The sequence below is a fragment of the Biomphalaria glabrata genome, chromosome 5, assembly GCF_947242115.1.
Source record: "Biomphalaria glabrata chromosome 5, xgBioGlab47.1, whole genome shotgun sequence".
Lineage (NCBI taxonomy): Eukaryota > Metazoa > Mollusca > Gastropoda > Planorbidae > Biomphalaria > Biomphalaria glabrata.
Genome location: NC_074715.1, coordinates 29,522,517 through 29,549,880, shown reverse-complemented (window position 1 = coordinate 29,549,880; position 27,364 = coordinate 29,522,517). Strand labels below are relative to the sequence as shown.

Here is a 27,364-nt window from a genome sequence, read left to right as displayed (position 1 = left end):
ATTTCCAGACATGTAGAAAAAAAAATGATTAAGGTTAAACTTTAAATATACCAACTTATTAGTGTAATTACTAGATCCACGGGTTTTTAATGAAATAGTTTCAGGTCAATTTTAAGTTGTTTTTTTTAACCTTTTTCGGTCATGTGGCCCGCGACACGACTGTCGAAAATTAAAATGGCCCGCAGGTTGAATTAGGTTGGGCATCACTGATCTATATCAACGTACTTGCCTATACAAACTCGCCTATTGTTTTCAAACTTGCCTATTGCATACAAACTTGCCTAATGTCTACAAACTTGCCTATTGCATACACTCCTGCCTATTGCCTACAAACTTCACAGACAAAGAAAATGACCCAAACAGGGGGGGGGGGCGGGGAGGACGGAATTTAGTGACCGATTTTATGCTTTGAGTTTGTTTATTTTAGGTGAGATGTTAATACTAAACCATCAATTGCCCCAGCGCAGCCAAAGGGGTTTTAAGTTTAAAACCCCCTACCAGGTTTTTTTTTGCAGTTAAGCCCCCCACTTCTATAAAACAAAACAATAAAAAAATAATGCAAACAACAATACCCTAATTCCAATAGCATAGGTATGGAAGATTTTGATTTTAAAACCCCTCCGAAATTTACGATAAAACCCCCTCTTCAATAGAAGACCATCCATACATCAGTCACCAGATTCTATGAGCGCAGCCAAGAGGGGTTTTGCCTTTAAAACCCCCCTCCTGCGGAGTTTGCAGCTAAAAACCACCACTTCAATATTAAAAAAAAAGTGAATTACACACTCAAAAATCTATGAGAGTAGCCAAAGGGGTTTTGAGTTTAACCCACCCCCAACCCTTTTTTTTTCCAGCGGGGTTTGAAGCTAAAAAATACCTCTTCAATTAAAAAAAAAATCCAATCTGTAGTTTTTAAAAATTAAGTTTTTAATGCAGGAATGCACTTAACATACCAAAATCAAATTAATCCCACATGTTGTTGTATTATACGTGCACTGAGCTGTATATGATAAAACGATAACAGATCATCACTGCACTGAACTGTATACAATACAACGATAACAGATCATCAATTCTTTCTTCTTGTTACCGGTTGAGATGATGCAAAGTTTAATGAATATACACAAATAAAAAGGTTTAATTTTTCTTTCTAGTTCATTAACTTCTGATATCCAGTGTAAAGAACATTTTAATAGGTTCCTTTTGCACAGTGTAGATTGAATTTCATATTGCTAGAGTAGGAGCCTATGGATTTTAATTTTTTATTGGAAATCGTTAAGTTGTAAATGGTAACGTCAAAGAAATAAATTCCAATTAACATCACAATTAGGTCGCCGATACAAATACAGAATTATGGGGAAATATCTTAAAGTATTGAAATCATTGTTTTATATCAGCACAGAGTTACATTTTGTTCCTATATGCACTATCGTTGTTTTATATCATGCACAGAATTACATTTTGTTCCTATGTGCACTATCGTTGTTTTATATCATGCACAGAATTACATTTTGTTCCTATGTGCACTATCATTGTTTTATATCATGCACAGAATCACATTTTGTTCCTATGTGCACTATCATTGTTTTATATCATGCACAGAATTACATTTTGTTCCTATGTGCACTGTAAATATTATTAAGGCAAGGGGAGGTGAGTTGAGTAAATATGTTTTTTTTTCTTTGTAATGTTTTTCTTTCCAACACGCCATGAGTGAACATCACTAATTATGAAGTTAGAATATTCCCAAAGTTTTTATGCTCGCATAGGGCCACCAATATCCAAACAATTATTCCATGACGCCCGGCTCCATCTCTAAAGTTTCCAGCCCACACTTTCCCCTCCCCACAATTGGTGTCAGAAAGTCTAAATGGGACACGGCACTTAGAAATACAACGCTCCCTTAGTGGAGTGTTCACTCCTTCATTGCGGGCTGGGGGGTGGGTAAATAGTAAAACTGGGAAGCCATGGGGATGGGAGACAGGGCGCGTGCTGGAGGTGGTGGAATGTTTGGTTGAGCCAGTGAAACAAAGATGCTATTAGGGAAGAGATGGAGCCGCTCGTCTCTTGGTGTGTCTCAAACAGGGAGGTTGTCTCCTCGCGCTACAGACACGCATTCAACAAGTATTGATCAGACGGACTGGAGCAGAGCTGGTAAGACATATCTGATGATGTCATCACCGTAGAGCGTCACATGCTTTACAAACTTTGTTCTGACCAGCTGGTGGCTTGGAATGTCCCCAATGCGTGTCTGTAGGACTGGAGCGCGCTAGACGTGTTCCCACTCTTGGAATAGGGGGGGGGGGAGGCAAAGCCTAAAAAAAATGTTGAAATGTTTGAAAATAGACTGTCAGAAAATGAAAGTAAGCGCTTCAGTCATCACGTGACCACATTTTGATTGCTTGTCTGCTTTCAATAGAGCTAGGAATAGTGTCTGCTTCTTTAAAGGAATGGTGTCTGCTACTTTAAAGGAATGGTGTCTGCTTCTTTAAAGGAATGGTGTCTGCTTCTTTAAAGGAATGGTGTCTGCTTCTTTAAAGGAATGGTGTCTGCTTCTTTAAAGGAATGGTGTCTGCTACTTTAAAGGAATGGTGTCTGCTTCTTTAAAGGAATGGTGTCTGCTTCTTTAAAGGAATGGTGTCTGCTACTTTAAAGGAATGGTGTCTGCTACTTTAAAGGAATGGTGTCTGCTTCTTTAAAGGAATGGTGTCTGCTTCTTTAAAGGAATGGTGTCTGCTTCTTTAAAGGAATGGTGTCTGCTACTTTAAAGGAATGGTGTCTGCTTCTTTAAAGGAATGGTGTCTGCTACTTTAATCCTACATAGAATAGAAGAGACACAATTATCCATTCCGGGATTTTTAGGGCGCCTCTCAACTCTAATGGGTACCTGACTTTAGTTGTGGAAAGTAAAGGCGGTTGGTCGTTGTGCTGGCCACATAACACCCTGCTCGTTAACCGTTGTCCAAAGAAACGGATGACCTTCATATTGTCTGCCCCCATAGATCGCAAGGTCTGAAAGGGGAACTTTACAACTTTACTTAACTAAATAGTAAATATTATACAAAATAATTTTGGCATTTTACGTTTCGAGACGGGTTTTTTTCCCTTTGCAACTTCTTGTGTGACTAAAGAGGCCAATCCTTTGTACTTTCACCCTTTTTTCTACAACCGATGTGTATGGCATCTGCAATCCAGGACCTTCCTTTAATGCTCGCTCTTCATATGGATCTATCCAGTGCCACTTTTTCCCATCTGTTAGGGCCGATTTTGAAGAGCTTTATGTCGCGTTTGCATATATCAGTGGTGTATACCTTAGCAGTGGACGACTAGCGGATTTCCTGCCTTCTGTTAAATCACAACACAGAATGTCTTGTGAAAGTCGACCTTGTGGCATTCATAATAACTATAGCTATGTGCAAATATAAACAAATCGTAACGACTAACATGCTATAGAATATGTGACATCCTTTATAGAGCAAAGAATTGCAAGGTCGGATATAAACTACAGATTTGCCTATTCTAGTTACAATAACAGCATATCTATACAACTGTACGTCAGTGGAAGCACTACTTGTTAAGATACTACACTTTATGATATTCTAATGATAGACTTTTAGATTTAGACTTAGAAGACGATGTGCAAAATTGAATCTTGAATCAATAATGCATGGGCACCCGTAGGGGGTACATGGTGGTGCACTTGCACCCCCCCCCCCACTGGATTCTAAATCTACATCTACGTAATAAAAAAAACAGATCTAGATGCATTTCAGTACAAAATATAAAAAAAAAATGGCTAAAATGTGTTTACTCAGAATTCAGAGGCACACACGTACATGGTTGGCCATCCATTCCATACGCCTAGGTTAATCTACTTACTTCTACTACTACATTAACCAGTGGAAGCACGACTTGGTCAGTTGCTACTTAGATGTTAATTGATTTGATGGTGAGAAATAATGACTAGAATTTGGCTACTCAGAATCGGGGGGACTTGCACCCCCTTGCACCCCCCTGCGGGCGCCCATGGTCATCAGTTTCTGAAAATACCAACATGTACTGACCAGACATTGTTACAATTAGATTCCATCTCTCTCCCCTCCTCTCGCGTACTCCTATGTATTCCTTGTAAGCAAAGGTCTTGTCCCTTTAATTTACAGGGGAGACAACTTGTCATTGCAGTATTGCCAACGTGCAGACAGATTTGTTTGCATTGCCTGATGGGGTTTAAGATGGCGGAAATAGGTGGTTAACCTAAACATGAGGATACATAATCATTGCAGGACAGGGGAGGGTATGAGAACAGTGGAGCAAGCTACAGGACGTAGGGACCCGACGAAACCAAGACAGTAAGTAAACTGCGCTTCGAGTTGGAGTAGGCGTAAGCTAATACAGAGAGAGGGCTAAGCAGTGTGTATTTTATTTGAAGGTTATCCGATGATGATTCAAATCGATATTTCACTCAATGTTTGTAGTCAACGCTCTTGTCCAAACATTTGTTGTTCTCGGTAATTAGACAAACCTGTATGTGTCACTATTTAGTTACATTTAGGATCCAAAAACAAAGGAAGGCGCAGCTAATGACATTAGTCAAATGTTGGTTTTAGAATGTTTAGGATTTGCTGAAGGCGAACAAACGTTTTCTACTTACTTATGTCAAGATTGAACATAGTGTAGGTGGTACTTTGTAACAGGAAAACTTGCTGTGAGAAAACGAAAACGGCTCTAACGATTTTCCAAGAAATTTAACATTCAATGTTTACCGCTGAGAAAAGAATTACTAGCTCGTTGGTCACGCGGGGAAAACACTAGTTTGACCGTTATAATTTTTCAAAGTGAAAAAAATACTAATTGTAAATTTGGTTAGATAACTAGGTCTAGATCTAGATCCTAAATTGGTTGAAAGGACTATCGCGTTCTTGGAAGGACTATCGCGTTCGGAAATTTCCGAATGTAGGGCATTATTGATTCAAGAATTTAGTAAATGAATGTTCAGGAAAATTGTGCGCTTCGTCTTCATAGTCTAGATCTAAAGGCCTATCATTGGAATAGTATATATATAGCTCCCGATTCGTGATCGAAGATGAGCATATTTCTCATATCCTATGGACTGTAAAGTTCGATTCTCGCTTTAAAAAGCCGGCCGCATACCTGTCATGGGTAGGTTAGGTCAGTTGCAGATAGGCCTGCTTTTTTCTCTTAGCTTTTTTTTTTTTATCTTAGGCGCTCTTTCACGCTAGCCACTCTTGGACTATCACAAAGCTTAGTAGATCTATGCATTCGCTTAACCAGGATTCTTTCGGGGGGGGGGGGGGCGGGGTAAAAAAATGTTGCATTGTTTTTTTAAATCTAACATTCATTAGTTATTAAGAGAACAACAATCGCTATATAAGTTGTATAAAGGAGAATTGTCTTTTTAAAAGTATATATCAGATGTCACTCTTGTTTTTGCCCTTACGAGGAAAGATTTTTTTCTGATCTAAGAAAAGGGTAGCACAAACGGAAATTAGTCACTAGATCTAAGTTTTTGTACCTAATTTTATAACAACAGGTGCCAAGTGTACCTCTTTTACCTCACGTTCCAGTAACACAGACCTTTCAAACATTATTTCCTCCTTGTCGAGTGTCCAAAGTTAAAACCCTGCTTTCTAAAAAGTGTGTCTGTTAGTTTTGGAAATATGTACTAAGGTGGTGTATGTACTAAGGTGCTCTATGTACTAAGGTGGTGTATGTACTAAGGTGGTGTATGTACTAAGGTGGTGTATGTACTAAGGTGGTGTATGTACTAAGGTGCTCTATGTACTAAGGTGGTGTATGTACTAAGGTGGTGTATGTACTAAGGTGGTGTATGTACTAAGGTGGTGTATGTACTAAGGTGCTCTATGTACTAAGGTGCTCTATGTACTAAGGTGGTGTATGTACTAAGGTGGTGTATGTACTAAGGTGGTGTATGTACTAAGGTGCTCTATGTACTAAGGTGCTCTATGTACTAAGGTGCTCTATGTACTAAGGTGGTGTATGTACTAAGGTGGTGTATGTACTAAGGTGGTGTATGTACTAAGGTGGTCTATGTACTAAGGTGGTGTATGTACTAAGGTGGTGTATGTACTAAGGTGGTGTATGTACTAAGGTGGTGTATGTACTAAGGTGCTCTATGTACTAAGGTGGTGTATGTACTAAGGTGGTGTATGTACTAAGGTGCTCTATGTACTAAGGTGGTGTATGTACTAAGGTGGTGTATGTACTAAGGTGCTCTATGTACTAAGGTGGTGTATGTACTAAGGTGCTCTATGTACTAAGGTGGTGTATGTACTAAGGTGGTGTATGTACTAAGGTGGTGTATGTACTAAGGTGGTGTATGTACTAAGGTGCTCTATGTACTAAGGTGGTGTATGTACTAAGGTGCTCTATGTACTAAGGTGCTCTATGTACTAAGGTGGTGTATGTACTAAGGTGGTGTATGTACTAAGGTGGTGTATGTACTAAGGTGCTCTATGTACTAAGGTGGTGTATGTACTAAGGTGGTGTATGTACTAAGGTATTGTATGTACTAAGGTGGTCTATGTACTAAGGTGGTGTATGTACTAAGGTGCTCTATGTACTAAGGTGGTGTATGTACTAAGGTGGTGTATGTACTAAGGTGGTGTATGTACTAAGGTGGTGTATGTACTAAGGTGCTCTATGTACTAAGGTGCTCTATGTACTAAGGTGCTCTATGTACTAAGGTGGTGTATGTACTAAGGTGGTGTATGTACTAAGGTGGTGTATGTACTAAGGTGCTCTATGTACTAAGGTGGTGTATGTACTAAGGTGGTGTATGTACTAAGGTGCTCTATGTACTAAGGTGGTGTATGTACTAAGGTGCTCTATGTACTAAGGTGGTGTATGTACTAAGGTGGTGTATGTACTAAGGTGGTGTATGTACTAAGGTGGTGTATGTACTAAGGTGCTCTATGTACTAAGGTGGTGTATGTACTAAGGTGGTGTATGTACTAAGGTGCTCTATGTACTAAGGTGGTGTATGTACTAAGGTGCTCTATGTACTAAGGTGGTGTATGTACTAAGGTGGTGTATGTACTAAGGTGGTGTATGTACTAAGGTGGTGTATGTACTAAGGTGGTGTATGTACTAAGGTGCTCTATGTACTAAGGTGGTGTATGTACTAAGGTGGTGTATGTACTAAGGTGGTGTATGTACTAAGGTGGTGTATGTACTAAGGTGCTCTATGTACTAAGGTGGTGTATGTACTAAGGTGCTCTATGTACTAAGGTGGTGTATGTACTAAGGTGGTGTATGTACTAAGGTGGTGTATGTACTAAGGTGGTGTATGTACTAAGGTGCTCTATGTACTAAGGTGCTCTATGTACTAAGGTGGTGTATGTACTAAGGTGGTGTATGTACTAAGGTGGTGTATGTACTAAGGTGGTGTATGTACTAAGGTGGTGTATGTACTAAGGTGGTGTATGTACTAAGGTGGTGTATGTACTAAGGTGGTGTATGTACTAAGGTGGTGTATGTACTAAGGTGGTGTATGTACTAAGGTGGTGTATGTACTAAGGTGCTCTATGTACTAAGGTGGTGTATGTACTAAGGTGCTCTATGTACTAAGGTGGTGTATGTACTAAGGTGCTCTATGTACTAAGGTGGTGTATGTACTAAGGTGGTGTATGTACTAAGGTGGTGTATGTACTAAGGTGCTCTATGTACTAAGGTGCTCTATGTACTAAGGTGGTGTATGTACTAAGGTGCTCTATGTACTAAGGTGGTGTATGTACTAAGGTGGTGTATGTACTAAGGTGGTGTATGTACTAAGGTGGTGTATGTACTAAGGTGGTGTATGTACTAAGGTGGTGTATGTACTAAGGTGGTGTATGTACTAAGGTGGTGTATGTACTAAGGTGCTCTATGTACTAAGGTGGTGTATGTACTAAGGTGGTGTATGTACTAAGGTGGTGTATGTACTAAGGTGGTGTATGTACTAAGGTGGTGTATGTACTAAGGTGGTGTATGTACTAAGGTGCTCTATGTACTAAGGTGGTGTATGTACTAAGGTGGTGTATGTACTAAGGTGGTGTATGTACTAAGGTGGTGTATGTACTAAGGTGGTGTATGTACTAAGGTGGTGTATGTACTAAGGTGGTGTATGTACTAAGGTGCTCTATGTACTAAGGTGCTCTATGTACTAAGGTGGTGTATGTACTAAGGTGGTGTATGTACTAAGGTGGTGTATGTACTAAGGTGCTCTATGTACTAAGGTGGTGTATGTACTAAGGTGGTGTATGTACTAAGGTGGTGTATGTACTAAGGTGGTGTATGTACTAAGGTGGTGTATGTACTAAGGTGGTGTATGTACTAAGGTGGTGTATGTACTAAGGTGCTCTATGTACTAAGGTGGTGTATGTACTAAGGTGGTGTATGTACTAAGGTGGTGTATGTACTAAGGTGGTGTATGTACTAAGGTGCTCTATGTACTAAGGTGCTCTATGTACTAAGGTGGTGTATGTACTAAGGTGGTGTATGTACTAAGGTGGTGTATGTACTAAGGTGGTGTATGTACTAAGGTGCTCTGTGTACTAAGGTGCTCTATGTACTAAGGTGCTCTATGTACTAAGGTGGTGTATGTACGTAACCTTCACCGGCAAGTGACTCATGGTCAACCCAAGATTTTAATATCTAAGCATTTTTATATTTTGAAATGTAGACGTTACTTTAAAAAAAGAAGATGATTATGTCCTACGCGTGTTCCTAGGTCAATCTAGTCAAGCATGTTAATCAACGACTTAAATTTGGCCAAGATTCAGGCGACTCATTCCATGCTTTAAAAGCAGTAGGAAAGAAGGAGCCTTGTACAAATTTGTCCTAGCATATGGAACAAGAAATGTGCCTTTATGTTTGTGTTTTTCAGGGTATTTTATCACGTTGTATTTGAAGATTATCTGGAATCCTTCATTTTGTGTGTCTCGTGACAGAGGAGCCATATACTGTCAATATCTTTGTCACTATCTTTGTCAATATGACTAGTTCACATCGAATCTTTTTCTAGTAAAATTACAACAGAACAAGTTTTGGAGTCTTTTGGCCATATCTCAGCGATTTATTGTACATTTTAGATTTTGTTTATAACAGTTTTATTTATTGTACATTTTAGATTATGTTTATAACAGTTTTATTTATTGTACATTTTAGATTTTGTTTATAACAGTTTTATTTATTGTACATTTTAGATTTTGTTTATAACAGTTTTATTTATTGTACATTTTAGATTTTGTTTATAACAGTTTTATTTATTGTACATTTTAGATTTTTGTTATAACAGTTTTATTTATTGTACATTTTAGATTTTGTTTATAACAGTTTTATTTATTGTACATTTTAGATTTTGTTTATAACAGTTTTATTTATTGTACATTTTAGATTTTGTTTATAACAGTTTTATTTATTGTACATTTTAGATTTTTGTTATAACAGTTTTATTTATTGTACATTTTAGATTTTTGTTATAACAGTTTTATTTATTGTACATTTTAGATTTTGTTTATAACAGTTTTATTTATTGTACATTTTAGATTTTTGTTTATAACAGTTTTCTTTTCTGTAATGGAGAAGGCAAAAGAATACTTTGGTATTCAAACAAATAAGTCGAAACAATTTCTATTTGTTATTCAAAGTTCAGGAACAATCGATTCTAAGAGTCAAATAATCGATTCTAATAGTGCCAACAATCAATGCCAACAGCTAAAAATGACTCTTACTATGCAAATCTAGCAATTACAGCAGTAATTGTCACTATCTACATAATTTTATACTTAGATCATTCAGTCTTCTATCTGGTAGTGTTATGATATTTACATCCTATACTTTTACGCGAGCAATTCTTGTATGCAGCCCGAGGTTTGATACAAAATCTCCAGCTATCTCGTTCTGAAACCGCCTTCAGTCAGCTCCCTCTTCTATTTCAGTTAAAGTTGGTGCCTAAGCTGGTCATTAAAATGTTTCTGTGGGACATCTCTGTTACGTCTACCACCTTTCAGCTCACAAAAAAGACTGCCTTTTGCAAACTCTCGTCAGCCCTCCCCCCCCATACGGGATAGTGCTTTCTCCAGGGTAACTGTCGACCATAAAAGAACACGAAGGCAACTTTTCGAATTGTCTTGACCCGATCCAAAATAAGTCAATATATTTCCTTAACAAATTATTCAAACGAGTCAAATTCAAATGTAGTCTCTTTATCAGTGTCCACTGAGGAATATTCTGGTGATGTGGCAGCTCTGCAGCAGTACCGCCCTCTGACGGTATTATTATTATTATTATTATTGTCTTGTAGATTATTTAGATCAAAGTCTTGCAACTATTCAGATCATAAAGACTTATCCGTATCAAATCAACTCACAGACATAATTCACTATCATTGACGTATTTCTGAAGGCAATAACGCTGACGGCCATATTGTTTTTCTAAACTTTACCGTGCTTCTAATGGCTATTTCCGCGACTTGGTCAAACTTATGGTCATTTTAAGGCACACACACACACACACACATACACATACAGACAGAAGGCGGGAGATGGTCAATCGATTTTTGTCCAGTGCTAACTTTCCAGTGGCTATTCTATCAATGACCCAGTGTCTGCTGGCTTACTAATGCTTTAGTCCAGTTAACTGTGTGTGTGTGTATGTGTGTTGTAAGACCACTGATTGTCCGTCGTTGTGGGGATGGTGGGGGAAGGGATCAGTTTATCACCATATGTTTCCAGTGAAGTGACATGTAGTAACTGATACGGGCTGCCATTTCCGGTCTAGGAAGGGGTGTCAAAAAACGTACGCCCTGGAAGTGATGGTGAATGATAGGAGAGGAAGCGAGGTACCCTAAGGCGTTTTTAAAGGACGTGGAAATAGGGTGAAACAAAAATAGCTGACTAAAACTTCTAGGAGCGACTCATTTTCTCTCTGTCGTGTAGCAGAGAGGTTCTTAATAAAAATATAAAAAGATATATTATTATCTGTGAATTATGTTAATTACATTTGCAACATTCAGAGCTTCAATTTTAATGTGCTCACATAATACATGAAAGATTGGACCATGTATATGGTCATATACACTGTTCCCTTCAGGGAACAGTACCAGGAAAAAGAAGAAGAGGCAGACAGAGAAAGCGATGAGAGGACAACATAAAAGAATGGACGGGCCTGCCATTGAAAGAGGTTCTAAACAAGGCAAAAGACAGGGAGGAATGGAGAAAGACGGTCGACGAGTCTTGCTTGGTGCCCCAACGGTCCAACAGACTAAGGGATAGGTAAAGGTAAAAGGTAATATATATAAAAGTTAGGCAATCCATTACTGAGTACCGGCACCTAATTTGTTACAAAAAAAAAGCAATATGACAACACGGGGAGAATGAGCGAGGTATCACAATAGATACACTTATTCGTGCAGTTCTGGTCTACAATCAATAAAATACTTTTTTTTTTGTGTTTGCATGGCGCTTTATTACCCCGTGGGTTCAATTCCCTTTAGCAAGAAATCGCCATTCCATTCTTTTTTAGATAAATATATATACTTAGTATAAAGGAAATTTGATGTAACAGTAAAATTGTTATAAAATAATATAAACTTAATTATTCGTCATGTAAAAAACATTATTTTGCAAAGGTCCAATAGAGAACAAATCATGTGACCAAACTGCAACTATCCATACAGCTGACTTTATCAGTCTTTTAATAATGACAATGACTATTATTTATTCATAAAAACGAATCATTTGACAATATCAACAACAATGATTTAGTCTTTTACTATTGATAATAAGAAAGTATTCACATCATACATTTTGATATATCACTTGGCATCAGTCCTTCTACTGTAAAGTTCCCCTTGTGATCTATGGAGTAGATGATGTAAAGGTCATCTGTTTCTGTGGCCCAGGGTTAACAAGGGTGTCATGTGGCCAGCACGAAGACCAGCCGCCTTCACTAATGTTAGGTACCCATTAGAGCTGGGTGGACACAAGGTACCCTAAAGATCCCTAAAGTAAAAATCCCCAGTCTTCATTAGGATTCGAACTCGGGACACCCAAGCGCTTTGCCACTCAGCCACTGCGCCTCCCATTTCTTCTAATGAACATCTTCAAAATATGATGTACGGACGACAAGATGAATTGTTTCTGTATTAATTACTAATGAAAGAACGACATTTAATATCATTCATAAGCCAATAGTTTTCTAAGGTCTTCCGTTGATTGTATTGAGAGATCTAATGTTTGCCCTCAAAGTCTACATCAACACTGAGACATTGTCTTCCGTTGATTGTATTGAGAGATCTAATGTTTGCCCTCAAAGTCTACACCAACACTGAGACATTGTCTTCCGTTGATTGTATTGAGAGATCTAATGTTTGCCCTCAAAGTCTACATCAACACTGAGACATTGTCTTCCGTTGATTGTATTGAGAGATCTAATGTTTGCCCTCAAAGTCTACATCAACACTGAGACATTGTCTTCCGTTGATTGTATTGAGAGATCTAATGTTTGCCCTCAAAGTCTACATCAACACTGAGACATTGTCTTCCGTTGATTGTATTGAGAGATCTAATGTTTGCCCTCAAAGTCTACATCAACACTGAGACATTGTCTTCCGTTGATTGTATTGAGAGATCTAATGTTTGCCCTCAAAGTCTACATCAACACTGAGACATTGTCTTCCGTTGATTGTATTGAGAGATCTAATGTTTGCCCTCAAAGTCTACATCAACACTGAGACATTGTCTTCCGTTGATTGTATTGAGAGATCTAATGTTTGCCCTCAAAGTCTACATCAACACTGAGACATTGTCTTCCGTTGATTGTATTGAGAGATCTAATGTTTGCCCTCAAAGTCTACATCAACACTGAGACATTGTCTTCCGTTGATTGTATTGAGAGATCTAATGTTTGCCCTCAAAGTCTACACCAACACTGAGACATTGTCTTCCGTTGATTGTATTGAGAGATCTAATGTTTGCCCTCAAAGTCTACATCAACACAGAGACATTGCCTTCCGTTGATTGTATTGAGAGATCTAATGTTTGCCCTCAAAGTCTACATCAACACTGAGACATTGTCTTCCGTTGATTGTATTGAGAGATCTAATGTTTGCCCTCAAAGTCTACATCAACACTGAGACATTGTCTTCCGTTGATTGTATTGAGAGATCTAATGTTTGCCCTCAAAGTCTACATCAACACTGAGACATTGTCTTCCGTTGATTGTATTGAGAGATCTAACGTTTGCCCTCAAAGTCTACACCAACACTGAGACATTGTCTTCCGTTGATTGTATTGAGAGATCTAACGTTTGCCCTCAAAGTCTACACCAACACTGAGACATTGTCTTCCGTTGATTGTATTGAGAGATCTAATGTTTGCCCTCAAAGTCTACATCAACACAGAGACATTGATTTCCGTTGATTGTATTGAGAGATCTAATGTTTGCCCTCAAAGTCTACATCAACACTGAGACATTGTCTTCCGTTGATTGTATTGAGAGATCTAACGTTTGCCCTCAAAGTCTACACCAACACTGAGACATTGTCTTCCGTTGATTGTATTGAGAGATCTAATGTTTGCCCTCAAAGTCTACATCAACACAGAGACATTGATTTCCCACCTCGTCTTCTCATTAAGACATATGTGTGTGTGTGTGTGTGCGTGTGCGTGTGTGTGTAACAAGCTCAAAATTCAATGTTTCGCTAGTCTCTAGAAAAAGGAAAGAAAAAGACACACAACGTTTTGACAAAATAATGGAAAAAAAACAAAACTTGTTGTGTTTTAATGATCAAGTTATTTTAAGCTCTTCAATTTCTTTAATGAGCAAACATTAGTAGCTCTCTCGACTTTGTGTGCGCGCGTGTGTGTGTGTGTGAGAGAGAGAGATTTAATTCTTATTCTTCTAAAAATAGATTTTTCAAATCCTTTCCAAATGTAAGATGGTGAACAGTGATGAATATCAATTAATGAGCAGAAGTGTACGCAGACTGTCAGTCACGTGCTGCTGGGCAGTGAATGTCTAACAAACAAAGGATTCTCAAACTATTGGCCTCAACAGGCCGTTCTGGAAGTAGAGTGCAGGGAAATGTTTTTAAACCAATCATCCCCAAAGGGCAGTACAGCATTAACCATCGAAAAGTGATTCTCCCAATACTGACTACAATAAACCGTCTGACAAATGGTTCTGAATCATATATATTTGAGGAGTAATACTAAAACTTTCAGCCCGAAGATTATCTGCATTATTTTACGTAGGTGGCGCAGTTCTAGCTGTGATCTACGTATGTAGCCACACCGAGTGCAGACAGGAGCGTTACTTGCCTTTGCTTCAGTTAGGTTCTATTCGTCGTCCACGTCTGTCTTCGGCAACATAGTTCCTTTTGGTGTCTTATGTGTCTCCCGCGACCTGTCCATGGTGAAGCGCAGTCATCTTTGGTGCAAGTGTTCAAGAAGTCTTTTAGTTGTTTAGCATCCCTTAGTATCCCTTAGTACCCCTGCCTCGGATCCATATAGAAGGGTTGAGAGAACCACTGCTTGGTGGACACTGCATTTGAAAAGGTATGACGTCTCAAAATAACCGCTTTTATGACAGAAGTATATGTAAACAGCTGTGACCGTGAATCACATGTGATGATTTGGGCTTGAGATCGATGTTTTGAGAACCTTGTATCGCTAGAAGACCAAGCGTTCCTTAACAAATGTGATTTCAAAAATAGAAGAGTTTCAAAGTATAACTGTGTCCAGTCGTGTGATGCAAACCATCTGAAATATTTTTATGTCCATAAGCCAAGCTAAAAATAGCACTACTCTGACGTGCATCCATTAAGTCGTCTTCTGTCCCCTTTTCTCACCTCTATGACGTCATCGCAAGATTATTCCTGTGTTTTCCAGACGTCGCACATTACAAACGAAACTAGTGCATTGTTATGGAATCAATACTTTTCAAAATGAAATATATACCACTATCGAGGTAACAAGTCCAAGTTGTTAACTGCAGAAGTAGAGGCAGTAGGTCTTTGTAGTAGTACGTTAAAGTAGTGGCAGAAGGTCTTTGTGATGACATGTTGCAGTAAAGGTAGTAGGTCTTTGTGATGACCTGTTAAAGTAAAGGTAGTAGGTCCTTGTGCTGACCTGTTAAAGTAAAGGTAGTAGGTCTTTGTGATGACCTGTTGAAGTAGTGGCAGAAGGTCTTTGTGATGACATGTTGAAGTAAAGGTAGTAAAGGTAGTAGGTCCTTGTGATGACCTGTTAAAGTAAAGGTAGTAGGTCTTTGTGATGAAATGTTGAAGTAGTGGCAGTAGGTCTTAGTGATGACCTGTTAAAGTAAAGGTAGTAGGTCTTAGTGATGACCTGCTAAAGTAAAGGTAGTAGGTCCTTGTGATGACATGTTGAAGTAAAGGTAGTAGGTCTTACTGATGACCTGGAGAAGTAAAGATAATAGGTCTTTGTGCTACCCATGTTAGTACCTCGTTAGCCAAAAATCAGAATCAAAGAGAAAATAATTAACAAGGATCGTATTTTTCTAAGAATATACAAGAAGAAAAAAAAAGGGACAGCATTCCCTGTAGAGAATGATCTTTAAAGATGAACCAGCTCCTGGTGAATATCCGTGTCAGTTAGATCTACATTTGTTGGACGTACAATGACCAAGTATCAGAGTATTAGAGCCTAGAAACTACAATTTTTGAAAGGACCAAACTGCTGGTAGATAACTGAACCGCTTTAGGCATAATGCATCTTTTCTTATAAAACTTAAAATAACATGAGTGATCTCTTTGTGAACAATACCAAGTATAACTTTTATAATAATATAGACAAAATCAAGTTGATATGATTTTTGAAAAAAATATACTGGAATTTAGTAATAATATTTTTCAACAAAATCTCACCATAATAACACAACCTTTTAGCCTCTGGTTCTGAAGTCGTCTGTTTTAACTAAGACCAATGACGACACCTATCTTGCATCATTCATAACCAATCGCTAACATATTCCCACCATCACCATAGAAACACATATACACACTCCATAACACCAGGCAGTCAGTAGGTTTGTGGGTGAGACAGGATGGTACTTTTTATAAGAAAGAGTGAAATAAGTTGATATCTTATCTTATTTTATATTTTACAGACGTTACTTAAAAAAAAATAATTACGTCCTACGCATTTCATGTGTCAATGAATGTATACAAGAGTGCTTGGCTTGTGTAAAATGAGACTAAATTAATATTTTCTCTGAATGGTGTAATTTTGTTTTTAAGACTAAGACTAACAAAAAAAAAGAGAAATAAGCTACATTTATCATTCACTTTGTCCGAAATATACCAACAAAGGTGGTTATTACAAAAGTCTGAGTCCCGGAAGATAGTCAAAGCTACTGGAATAGTAATAATACTTTCTGACGGAAAAAGAAAGGAAAAAAACAAAGACCGTCCATGGTGTCCGTTGATGACCTCAAGGGAGGTCAAAGCATCAGGAACGAGAATGGCCACATTGATCAGTAATCTTGCCAGGTCCTATCTTGTCACGCGAGGTGACCAAACCGTGGGGCCCAGAGCTGAGGAAGAGCAACTAATCATTGGCCCCAAGACGGTTCACGCTATAATTGGATTCCGGAAGTGAGGTCACATGTAGTTAAGCTTGGATATGACGCCGAGAGGGAGCAAAATGATTGGCTGATTAGTTCCTTCATCAGAGGTCACTAGGTCATTGGTGTGATGCTAGTAACTGGATGGAGGTACAATGGTCTTAATAGTGCGCACATTCTCACGAGTGGCTCGTGGCTGTGAGTTTTCTTTGTAGGCTAGGCGTCATTCACAAGTAGGCTTACATTCGCATAATTATTTGTAGAAATGGAGCTATTATTTCTATTCACTTTGATAGATCCTTAAATGTGTCAAAGAGTTAGACACTTTGTCTCAACATTCTTGGCCAAAGCCTTCAATTAGAACTTCATGTCATTAGAACTTGATGTTATAAGTTGTATTTACTACTGAATGAAAACTGTGCCAATGTTACAGTTAGAGAATAACAAAGAAATTGAAATCACGTTAATACTACTTCCTCTATACATTTGACAAACAAACGCAAAAGGTGCATAATTATGTGAAGTTCAGTAAGGTTGTTGTTGGTGGGTGGTAATTGACGTAAGCTCTCCACTATCTATAATACAGTTGTCCCCAGCAATGGCCACTCTATTCAAAGGCCTTAACGCAGACGTCCAGTAGTTTCAACAAGATGTCCAATCGAGAATAGCCTGTCACTCTGTTTACAAGTTAACTTAATGAACTTTCTCGAAGAGCCTTTCGGCTCAGAAAATACATAAGTGCACATTTCAATGCCACCAGGCATTTCTTCCCGCCTTCTTATTCCACCAGGCATAAAATTCAACCCAACTGTATTTGTTTCATTGAAATAGTCATGTCAAACGTATTAGAATCGTTCAAGTAAAACTCATGCAAATCACTCATGTCAAACTCATTCAAATCACTCACGTAAAAATTATTTTTATGGCTTAGCTTTCATTGATCTATGTCGTTATTGGAAAATTAAAATATCGATTTTTTAGGAATAAAATGCCAAAGAAAGGAAAAAAAAAATTGTAATGAGCGCGGGTGATGACTGTTATTGGACTGATTGTTTGAGAGGAAACTAAAAAGCCTGACAATGTTTTAGAGGAAGATAAAAGCAGAACTGACCTTGAGTGTTTCATATAGCCTGACAATGTTAGGGTGTCTCAGCTGTCCCAGGATTCTGGACTCCCGTTGGACATTATTTTTCTGGTACTCCTCCTTCAATTTTCGCGTGTCAATAATCTTGATGGCCACCTGGGGAGAGATCAAAACCTGATTTGAGACAGGTGTCTTCAAGACATATTACAAAACTTGATTTGAGTCAAGCGTCTGAAAGACAGTTAATCTATTGACTTATAGTATAACGGGAGACCATACAGCAAAGTTAACATTCTCGTAAAAGAAATATATCTTTGTCTATGCAGTTAGATCTAGGATCTTGTAGACAAAGAAAAAATGCGTATTAAAAGTAGATTTACATGCTTGACTAACCACGGCAGTGTGTATTTTCTCGCCTGACCACTCAACACACAACAAACACTATCGCTTGGTTGTCTTGTCTTGACCGACTACACGTAGTCTCGACTAGCCTTACACTGACCAGTTTGTTCGAATCAGTCAGACACACGATCTATTTACTTCTTGGGAAAGGGAGAGGCTTAAATGAAAATGTTACTTTTTTTTTAATAGAGTTGCTTATCCTAATGCTTTTAGATCTACCTATACATATATTTATAACTGTACCATAGCTCTGGAATAGGCCGTCACTAAGCCCAAGAGCCCGTAAGAATGAAGCGATACGATTGGTTAAATCTAGTTTTCTTTTCAGTATTGTTGATGGAAGTGACGTATGCCTAACCTAAAAAACAAAAACTCAAAGAACACCGATTTTTCGGACTAATTTATCAAATATAAATGTTTCTAAGCATTTAAATAAAAATGGTAAAATGTTTACTACTACAACTTTTGACGCAGAATTCAAATATGTCAATAAATCAAATTTGAAAAACCATCGGAGTTTCCCTTTAAGAAAGAAGACAGACAGACGAAGCGAAAACAACATCGATAAATGGACAGAACCAGTAGTTGAAAATGTAGGGATAACAGAAAACATGGAGGAAAAATGGTCAGATCCAACGGTCCAACAACAAGACGATGATGCCATACATCAGGCAATGCAGAATCTCCCTGACCATGAGACCATTTACAAGACTTGTTGATAAAGTTTTAACTTTGTAACAACCAGAGTAACAGTAGGCTGTGTACACAGTTCGTGATGTTCTAGTAGGCTGTGTGTACACAGTTTGTGATGTTCTTGTAGGCTGTGTGTACACAGTTCGTGATGTTCTAGTAGGCTGTGTGTACACAGTTTGTGATGTTCTTGTAGGCTGTGTGTACACAGTTCGTGATGTTCTAGTAGGCTGTGTGTACACAGTTTGTGATGTTCTAGTAGGCTGTGTGTACACAGTTCGTGATGTTCTAGTAGGCTGTGTGTACACAGTTCGTGATGTTCTTGTAGGCTGTGTGTACACAGTTCGTGATGTTCTTGTAGGCTGTGTGTACACAGTTCGTGATGTTCTAGTAGGCTGTGTGTACACAGTTTGTGATGTTCTAGTAGGCTGTGTGTACTCAGTTTGTGATGTTCTTGTAGACTGTGTGTACTCAGTTTGTGATGTTCTTGTAGGCTGTGTGTACTCAGTTTGTGATGTTCTTGTAGACTGTGTGTACTCAGTTTGTGATGTTCTTGTAGGCTGTGTGTACTCAGTTTGTGATGTTCTTGTAGACTGTGTGTACTCAGTTTGTGATGTTCTTGTAGACTGTGTGTACTCAGTTTGTGATGTTCTTGTAGGCTGTGTGTACACAGTTTGTGATGTTCTTGTAGGCTGTGTGTACACAGTTCGTGATGTTCTTGTAGGCTGTGTGTACACAGTTTGTGATATTCTTGTAGACTGTGTGTACTCAGTTTGTGATGTTCTTATAGGCTGTGTGTACTCAGTTTGTGATGTTCTTGTAGGCTGTGTGTACTCAGTTTGTGATGTTCTTGTAGGCTGTGTGTACTCAGTTTGTGATGTTCTTGTAGGCTGTGTGTACTCAGTTTGTGATGTTCCTTTAGGCTGTGTGTACACAATTTTCGATGTTCTTGTAGGCTGTGTGTACTCAGTTTGTGATGTTCTTGTAGGCTGTGTGTACTCAGTTTGTGATGTTCTTGTAGGCTGTGTGTACTCAGTTTGTGATGTTCTTGTAGGCTGTGTGTACTCAGTTTGTGATGTTCTTGTAGGCTGTGTGTTCTCAGTTTGTGATGTTCTTGTATTCTGTGTGTACTCAGTTTGTGATGTTCTTGTAGGCTGTGTGTACACAGTTTGCGATGTTCTTGTAGGCTGTGTGTACTCAGTTTGTGATGTTCTTGTAGGCTGTGTGTACTCAGTTTGTGATGTTCCTTTAGGCTGTGTGTACACAGTTTGTGATGTTCTTGTAGGCTGTGTGTACTCAGTTTGTGATGTTCTTGTAGGCTGTGTGTACTCAGTTTGTGATGTTCTTGTAGGCTGTGTGTACTCAGTTTGTGATGTTTTCGTAGGCTAGGGTTAGGGTTAGGGTTAAGGATTGTGACAAGGTTGTGGGAGCTTTTTTACAACTCCGCGCAGTGCAATGAGGATGCTCTCGCTCCCCCTTAGGCACCCTCACGGGAGTCTTGTTTTGCTACCCTTTAGCCTAATCGTTTCCTCCTACGATCGTTTCCACCCGGGCGCCACTATAAGGCAGGTTAGCATGCCCGGGCTGTGTGTACTCAGTTTGTGATGTTCTTGTAGGCTGTGTGTACAAATTTTATGAGTTTACATCAATGTCACTTGTATTACATAAGTTTAAAAAAATAAATACAGCATGCCAAAAACAACAATGTTCCCAACGTTCTTTCGGTATCTAGTCCGAAGGTCACAGTAGTAATAGATGAGAGATTTGTTTGAAGACAAGCCTGTAACTTACAAGCTAATCAATTCTGGCTCAGTCTCAGACACATCATCGATACATTTATGTCAATTCAATTTGCTGAGAAACTAGTCTCCGGAAATACCCGAAAACGAAACTGTTCGGAATGTTTTCTAGACAAGCTTGAAGCAGTTCCAAGCTTGAAGAAACAAAGGAATTATCTTATATAATACTCACGTTACTTCAAAAAAGAAGATGATTATGTCCTACGCGTCATGCATTTAGTCATGCATATTAACCAATGACTTAAATTCTGCCAAGTCACTGGTTTTCCTGGCTAGCTCAGGCAACCCATTCCATGCTCTAATAGCACTAGGGAAGAAGGGGTATTTGTACAAATTTGTCCTAGCATATGGGACGAGGAATGTGCCTTTATCTTTGTGTCTTTCAGAGTATTTTTTAAATTTTGTTTTTGTATTTGAAGATTATGGTTCAGTGTTTTATGTATGATTGCTACTTTACTTTCGAGTCTTCTGTCCTGAAGGCTTTCTAAATTTAGTGATTTTACTAAAGGTGTTACTCTAGTCAAATGTGAATATTCGTTTGTTATGAATCTCACTGCTCTATTTTGTGTCTGTTCCAGTTTCTTAATGTTTTCTTGAGTTGAGGGGTCCCAAACGGAGGATGCATATTCTATTATTGGCCTAACCAAGGTTAAATAACATTTTAGTTTTATGTTCTTATTTGATTTATAGAAATTTCTTTTAATAAATCCTAATGCTTTGTTTGATTTTTTTGTAGTTTCATCAATATGTGGATTCCATGACAGTTTTTCATTTATTATAACACCTAGGTATTTTGAGTTTTTAGTCTGTGTTACTGGTTTGCCATGAATAAGATAAGTGGAATTAATTTGTTTTAGTTTTTTTGTTACTCTTAACAACTGACATTTTTCTGGGTGGAAAGACATGCTCCAATTTGATTCCCATTTCTGTAATTCATCTAATTCTCTTTGTAAAATATCTGTGTCTTGTGTTGTTTTTATTGTTCTATATATTATGCAATCGTCTGCAAATAATCTGACTTTTGTTCCTGAAGTAATGCAATTTGGTAAATCATTTATGTAAATTAAAAATAGTAGTGGACCCAAGACTGTTCCTTGAAGTACACCTGAGTTTACTGTTAACGGTGTTGATTTAGAGCCATTTATTATTACAGTTTGTTCTCTCCCTATCAGAAAAATCTTTAATCCACTGATGCAGTGGACCATTAATGCCGAAATATTTTAATTTTTTTAAGCAAACTATGGTGGTGAACTTTGTCAAAAGCCTTAGAAAAATCTAGTAAAATAGCATCTATTTGTTCACTATTATCTAAACCTTTTGAAAAATCATCAATTAGTCCTATTAGTTGTGTTTCACATGATCTATATTTCCTAAAGCCATGTTGGTATGGTGTGAGGACATTATGTTTGTCTAAGTGGTTTATGATGTTGCTACATATTATGTGTTCTAGGATTTTACATGTGTAGCTGGTAAGTGATGTTGGTCTGTAGTTTCCTGGGTCAGATTTGTCTCCTTTTTTAAATAGTGGGGTGACATTGGCTTCTTTCCAGTCCTTTGGTACTCTGCCCTGGTTAAGTGAAGCCTGAAAGAGTATTTTGAACACTGGGGCTAGCTCATTGCTTAGTTCTTTGAGTAATCTAGCTGGAATACCATCAGGTCCAGAAGCTTTATTTGGTTTGGTGTTGGCTAATAGTTTTTGAATTCCATTTTCTTGTACTACTATATCTTCTATGTTGTTTACTTGGTTCAAATTCAGTAATATGTCTTTGTCTCCTGGGGCTGAGAATGCTGATGCAAAGTATTTGTTTAGGATGTTTGCTTTAGTTTCATTATCATTATGTATTATGTTATGTTCATCTTTTAATGGTGCTATGCCTGTTGTTTCCATTTTCTTAGACTTAATGTATGACCATAGGTTTTTGTTGTTATCTTTAGATTTTACATTGTTTATGTATTCACTCTGCAGCTGTCTGCTTACTTTTTGGGTTAAGTGTTTAATTTATATATATTTTTTGTAAACTCTTTCTGCATTAGTTTCTTTAAATTTTCTGTATAGGTTTTCCTTCTGTTTACAAAGCTTCTTTAGTCTATTATTAAACCGGCATTTATTTATTTTGTTTGATATGTATTTAGTTGGTATATGATTTTCTATAATGCTTTTAAGATGGTTTTTAATGAAATTCCAGAGGTCATCGACTGGTTGGTTAATGTCTTTTTCTAATAAGAATGTTTGTTGAAAGTTTAATGCAGCTTGGTGTAGTTGTGTTAGGTTACATTTATTCCAGAGTATGATTTTTCTTTTGGGTTTTGTATTGGCTACTGCTTTTATCTGACTGTGTATTTTTATGATCTCATGGTCTGATAGACCAGTGATAATATCATAATCAACTACTAATCCAGGTCTGTTGGTTAAGAAGAGATCTAATGTGTTGTTTAATCTAGTTGGCTTTTTAATGATTTGATCTAAACTTAGGTTGTGTAAAGTTTCTATGAAAAGCTCATTTATGTCCTTAAGGTTTTGGTTTTGTTCTAAAGGGAAATAATTTGACTTCGGAACTAGAACAGGATCACACATAGAATAGAGAAATATTGAAAATAAAACCTAGACAATGTACGAGTAGCATTTAAAACACTTCTTCTAGGCCAGCTTTTGGCTGCTGAGCTGAAACCTTGACCGTGCCAAGCTAAACTAGCGTGCTTTTTTGTTTTTAAGCTGTCCGCACTAGCCTACAGATTGCTGGCAGCACTTTAGCAAAAACTTGATGTCAATTAATATTTGTGTTTACACGAAACAGTACAATGTAATTATGGGATTGGCGACATGAAACTAAACTAATGATCTGACAATTCTAATCGCTTTAATGAGCATTAACTATTGTGCACGGACGTGAGATCATTTTGAAGATAGAAGAATGAGTGTTTTGTAACTGTAGAATTGACTAGAGGTAATACAAGTCTTTAGCATACACAAAGACAAAATCATAACGTGTTGAATTGTTTTTTAGTCGGAACATAACCGGGACGTTTTCTTGTCGAACTGGTCACGCTCAAAGGGAAAAGAGAAATACAAAAAAATATTTTAATGGATACGAGCTTGTCTTATTATTGCACTTAGCGGCTAGCAAAGATTATTTCCTTAGTAAATTAAGTATCAATTTAGTTTTATGTTTTAGTTTCCATTTTATTGCCACCATATTTCTACATATCGCTCTCTCTTTTTACTTTTTTATTCTCTTTCCTTATTTTATTGCTTCAAAACGTAAACGGGATCTAATAAATCAAAGAGCACATAACTCTGGGATTTTCGCGATAAATATTCAAACACAGAAATGTCAGTAGGCTACTCTTGCATTTCAAGACCCGGTTTACATTCTTTAAGAAAGAAAATAATGCATCGAAGAAAAAGAAGAATAGACGGTATGGAGAAATGTGGAAGCGATAAAAGGAGACTAAAAGGAAAACGTAAGACAGTAAAAAGAGGAAGGCTGGAGAAAGTATGGAGCTAAATAACAATAAACCAAGTCAACGATGTCAAAGACAGCATTGTAAGTGGATTTTTAGAAAGCTTATTTCAACTCACTCCGTTAGTCTGTCTGTCTGGTACACATTTTGTACACTTTATTTCTCCCACTTCCCAGTCTTGGATCAAGTTGAAACTTTACGCAATTATTCATTGTCTCTAGCAAAACATGAATCAATCAAGTGTAACCCATTCATTAATAAATTAAGGAGAATCATTAATTTAATTGATAAAGAAAAAGGAAAATAAATCTTATGCTATTGGTATGTATGCAATGGTGGACTGGGTATCAAAATCTGCCCTGGCACTTCTGTACAATGCGGCCAAAAATTGTATGCTATAGGATCGGTATCCAATTATAACTGTCCTTAAAAGCATTGTGTAAAGTTTAGTAATGCATCGAAAGTATTTTGCTGTATAGATAATTTATTTGATTATTCTGAAACTATACAATAAGCTCTATTGCTAAATGAATGAAGTATAACACTTGGAAGGGTGAATCTCTTATTATGACCATATTAACATATACATGTAATGATGTACTTCATATTCAAATTGAAAACATTCAAAGCTGGATCGGTCATATTGTTGAACACGACTCGCTGTCCAAATCATTTCTAATTAAGGTACAAAAGTCAAAAGATGACAAAGAAATGCTAGATGATCGACGTCAAACAATGGACCTGCCTTTCTCTTGATTTCTGCTAAGAAAAGCTTCTAATTGGGAAGAGTGAAGAAATTTTGTTACACTAACCGTAACAGCATCCTAGAGACACCATTTAAGGGTCAGATGATGATAAAATATATAAAAAAAGATAAAATTAGTAAGCACAGGGTTATTTTGGGTTATTTTTTAATAAAATAATATGAATAAAAAACTTAATTTAAGAAAAATTCCGGCACAAAGAATCGAACTCTGTACCTTTAGTACGAAAGTCAACGTTCTACGCAAGTGCCACACGACAATCAAGGTGAACGAAATTCAAGGATATTCATATGTACTTTGAATTAAATTTCTTTCTGAAAGATAAATCTACAAGTTTTAAATTCAAATTGTGTAAATATTGCTTTATTGCTTTAATTGCCATCAGGGCTTTAAAAGAGGCATCAGTATTGGAGGTGAAAAGCTAACTAGTGTTAACAGCTTCAAATACCTCGGAGCTATTGTCTCAGATGAGGGAACAAAACCCGAATTATTGGCCCGAATAGCACAGTCCACAGCAGCCCTTTCAAAACTTAAAATAATATGGAAAGATAAGGGCTTAGCCCTCGGCACCAAAATTAGACTGATGCGCTCTCTGGTCATGGCCACATTTTTATATGCTTGTGAGTCGTGGACGTTGAATGCAGAGCTTGAGAGGAGGATCCTAGCAATGGAATTGAGATGCTACAGAAGGATCCTAGGCATCACATTCAAAGACCGCATCACAAACCAAGAAATCAGAGACAGGGTTACTGTAGCGATCGGAGCTCATGACGACCTGCTTACTATTGTGAAAAAACGAAAGCTTAAAACCTTTGGCCACATTACAAGATCTACGGGGCTCGCAAATACCTTCATTCAGGGAACAGTGCCAGGGAAAAGAAGAAGAGCCAGACAGAAAAAGCGATGGGAGGACAACATTAAAGAATGGACAGGCCTGCCATTGAGAGAGGTTCTGAACAAGGCAAAAAAAGGGAGGAATGGAGAAAGACGGTCGACAAATCTTGCCTGGTGCCCCAACGGTCCAACAGACTAAGGGATAGGTAAAGGTAAAGGTAAGGTAAAATATTGCTTTAGAATGTTGAACTTTGTCTGAATTAAAACATTTTATGCGTTTGAAAATATTATTAGCAAAAAAAGTGAGGTCAATGCTAACACTATACTTGACCTTAAAAATTCTAAATTTAGTAATACTTTAATGTATTGAAAATAGATGTCATCCTTTCCAACAGTTATCTACCTTTGAAGAAATGACCGTTCGGTTTTTAATTTTTCTTAGTACAACGACATAGAGAACTCAGTGAGTTTTTTAATAAGAAAATTTTGAATTTTATTTGATATAAATGTTTTTTAACTGTAGATAGTCCAAAAAGAATAATATTAGTAAAATGATTATTATATTCATCATTATAAAAATATTACAAGAACAAAAATGTTTTTGTATTTATTTTAATAAAATTTTAATTTTAGGAATGAATTAAATTTCTATTGTAAACCAATATTACTTTAAATAGTTTATTTATATAAATAGAGAATGTTAATAAAATCTAACAGTGGCAAAATTGATAAATTTAAACTCGTATGCAAGGCCTATCACATACCTTCGTCAGTCTGGCATTTACATCAACTGTTGGCTCATAGAATCAAAGTTACTAGGCTCAGCCTCTCAAAGTTTGCAAGGCCTATCACAAACCTTCGTCAGTCTGGCATTTACATCAACTGTTGGCTCATAGAATCAAAGTTACTAGGCTCAGCCTCTCAAAGTTTGCAAGGCCTATCACATACCTTCGTCAGTCTGGCATTTACATCAACTGTTGGCTCATAGAATCAAAGTTACTAGGCTCAGCCTCTCAAAGTTTGCAAGGCCTATCACAAACCTTCGTCAGTCTGGCATTTACATCAACTGTTGGCTCATAGAATCAAAGTTACTAGGCTCAGCCTCTCAATATTACAAACCTATCTTTAAACGCAGCCTAATTAATTCATAGAAATGATAATAATTAAAAAAAAACAACAACTGATCACTACACGGTAAAATCACTACACGGTAAAATCACTACACGGTAAAATCACTACAAGGTAAAATCCCTTCACGGAAATTCGGAAGGCAATTCGTACCTTATATTTTGAATTTCAGAATCTCCCTTAACGCCCCTCCGTCCACCCAACCCTAACGGGTACCCGACCTTAGCTGGGGAAAGCAAAGGCGGTTGGTAGTAGTGCTGCATGTTAACCATTGGCCAAAGAAACAGATGACCCTAACATCATCTGCCCTTTACATCGCAAGGTCTGAAAGGGGGAATTTTACTTTGATCACAATGCCAAATACTGCTTTCTCAACACAGTGGAAACCCAATTAGACTGCAACTTATAGCCAGCCACACACACAACAGAACATTAAGTCCACTTGCTTGACGGTAATTTAATATCCTTACGTTCAGTAAAACGAATGCTGTCAAGATTATTTCATATTTTAGCAAACCCTCTATGTATTTCAAACTAAGTCTATACATTTGTCATCGCGCTGAGCCCGTTCATTCTCAAATACTATCATCATA

At 37.5% G+C, this 27,364-nt stretch overlaps 1 protein-coding gene across 6 annotated transcripts in view; it reads right to left on the bottom strand.

Moving 5' to 3' along the window:
• The window catches only part of LOC106058494 (serine/threonine-protein kinase MARK1-like), a 234,793-nt gene that overhangs the window by 162,160 nt on the left and 45,269 nt on the right, over window positions 1-27,364 (bottom strand). For all 6 annotated transcript variants that reach the window (XM_013215955.2, XM_013215941.2, XM_013215949.2 and 3 more), the window contains exon 2: window positions 17,720-17,848. In XM_013215955.2, coding sequence (XP_013071409.2) covers window positions 17,720-17,848 — 129 coding nt within the window. The remainder of the gene's footprint in view (window positions 1-17,719; window positions 17,849-27,364) is intronic.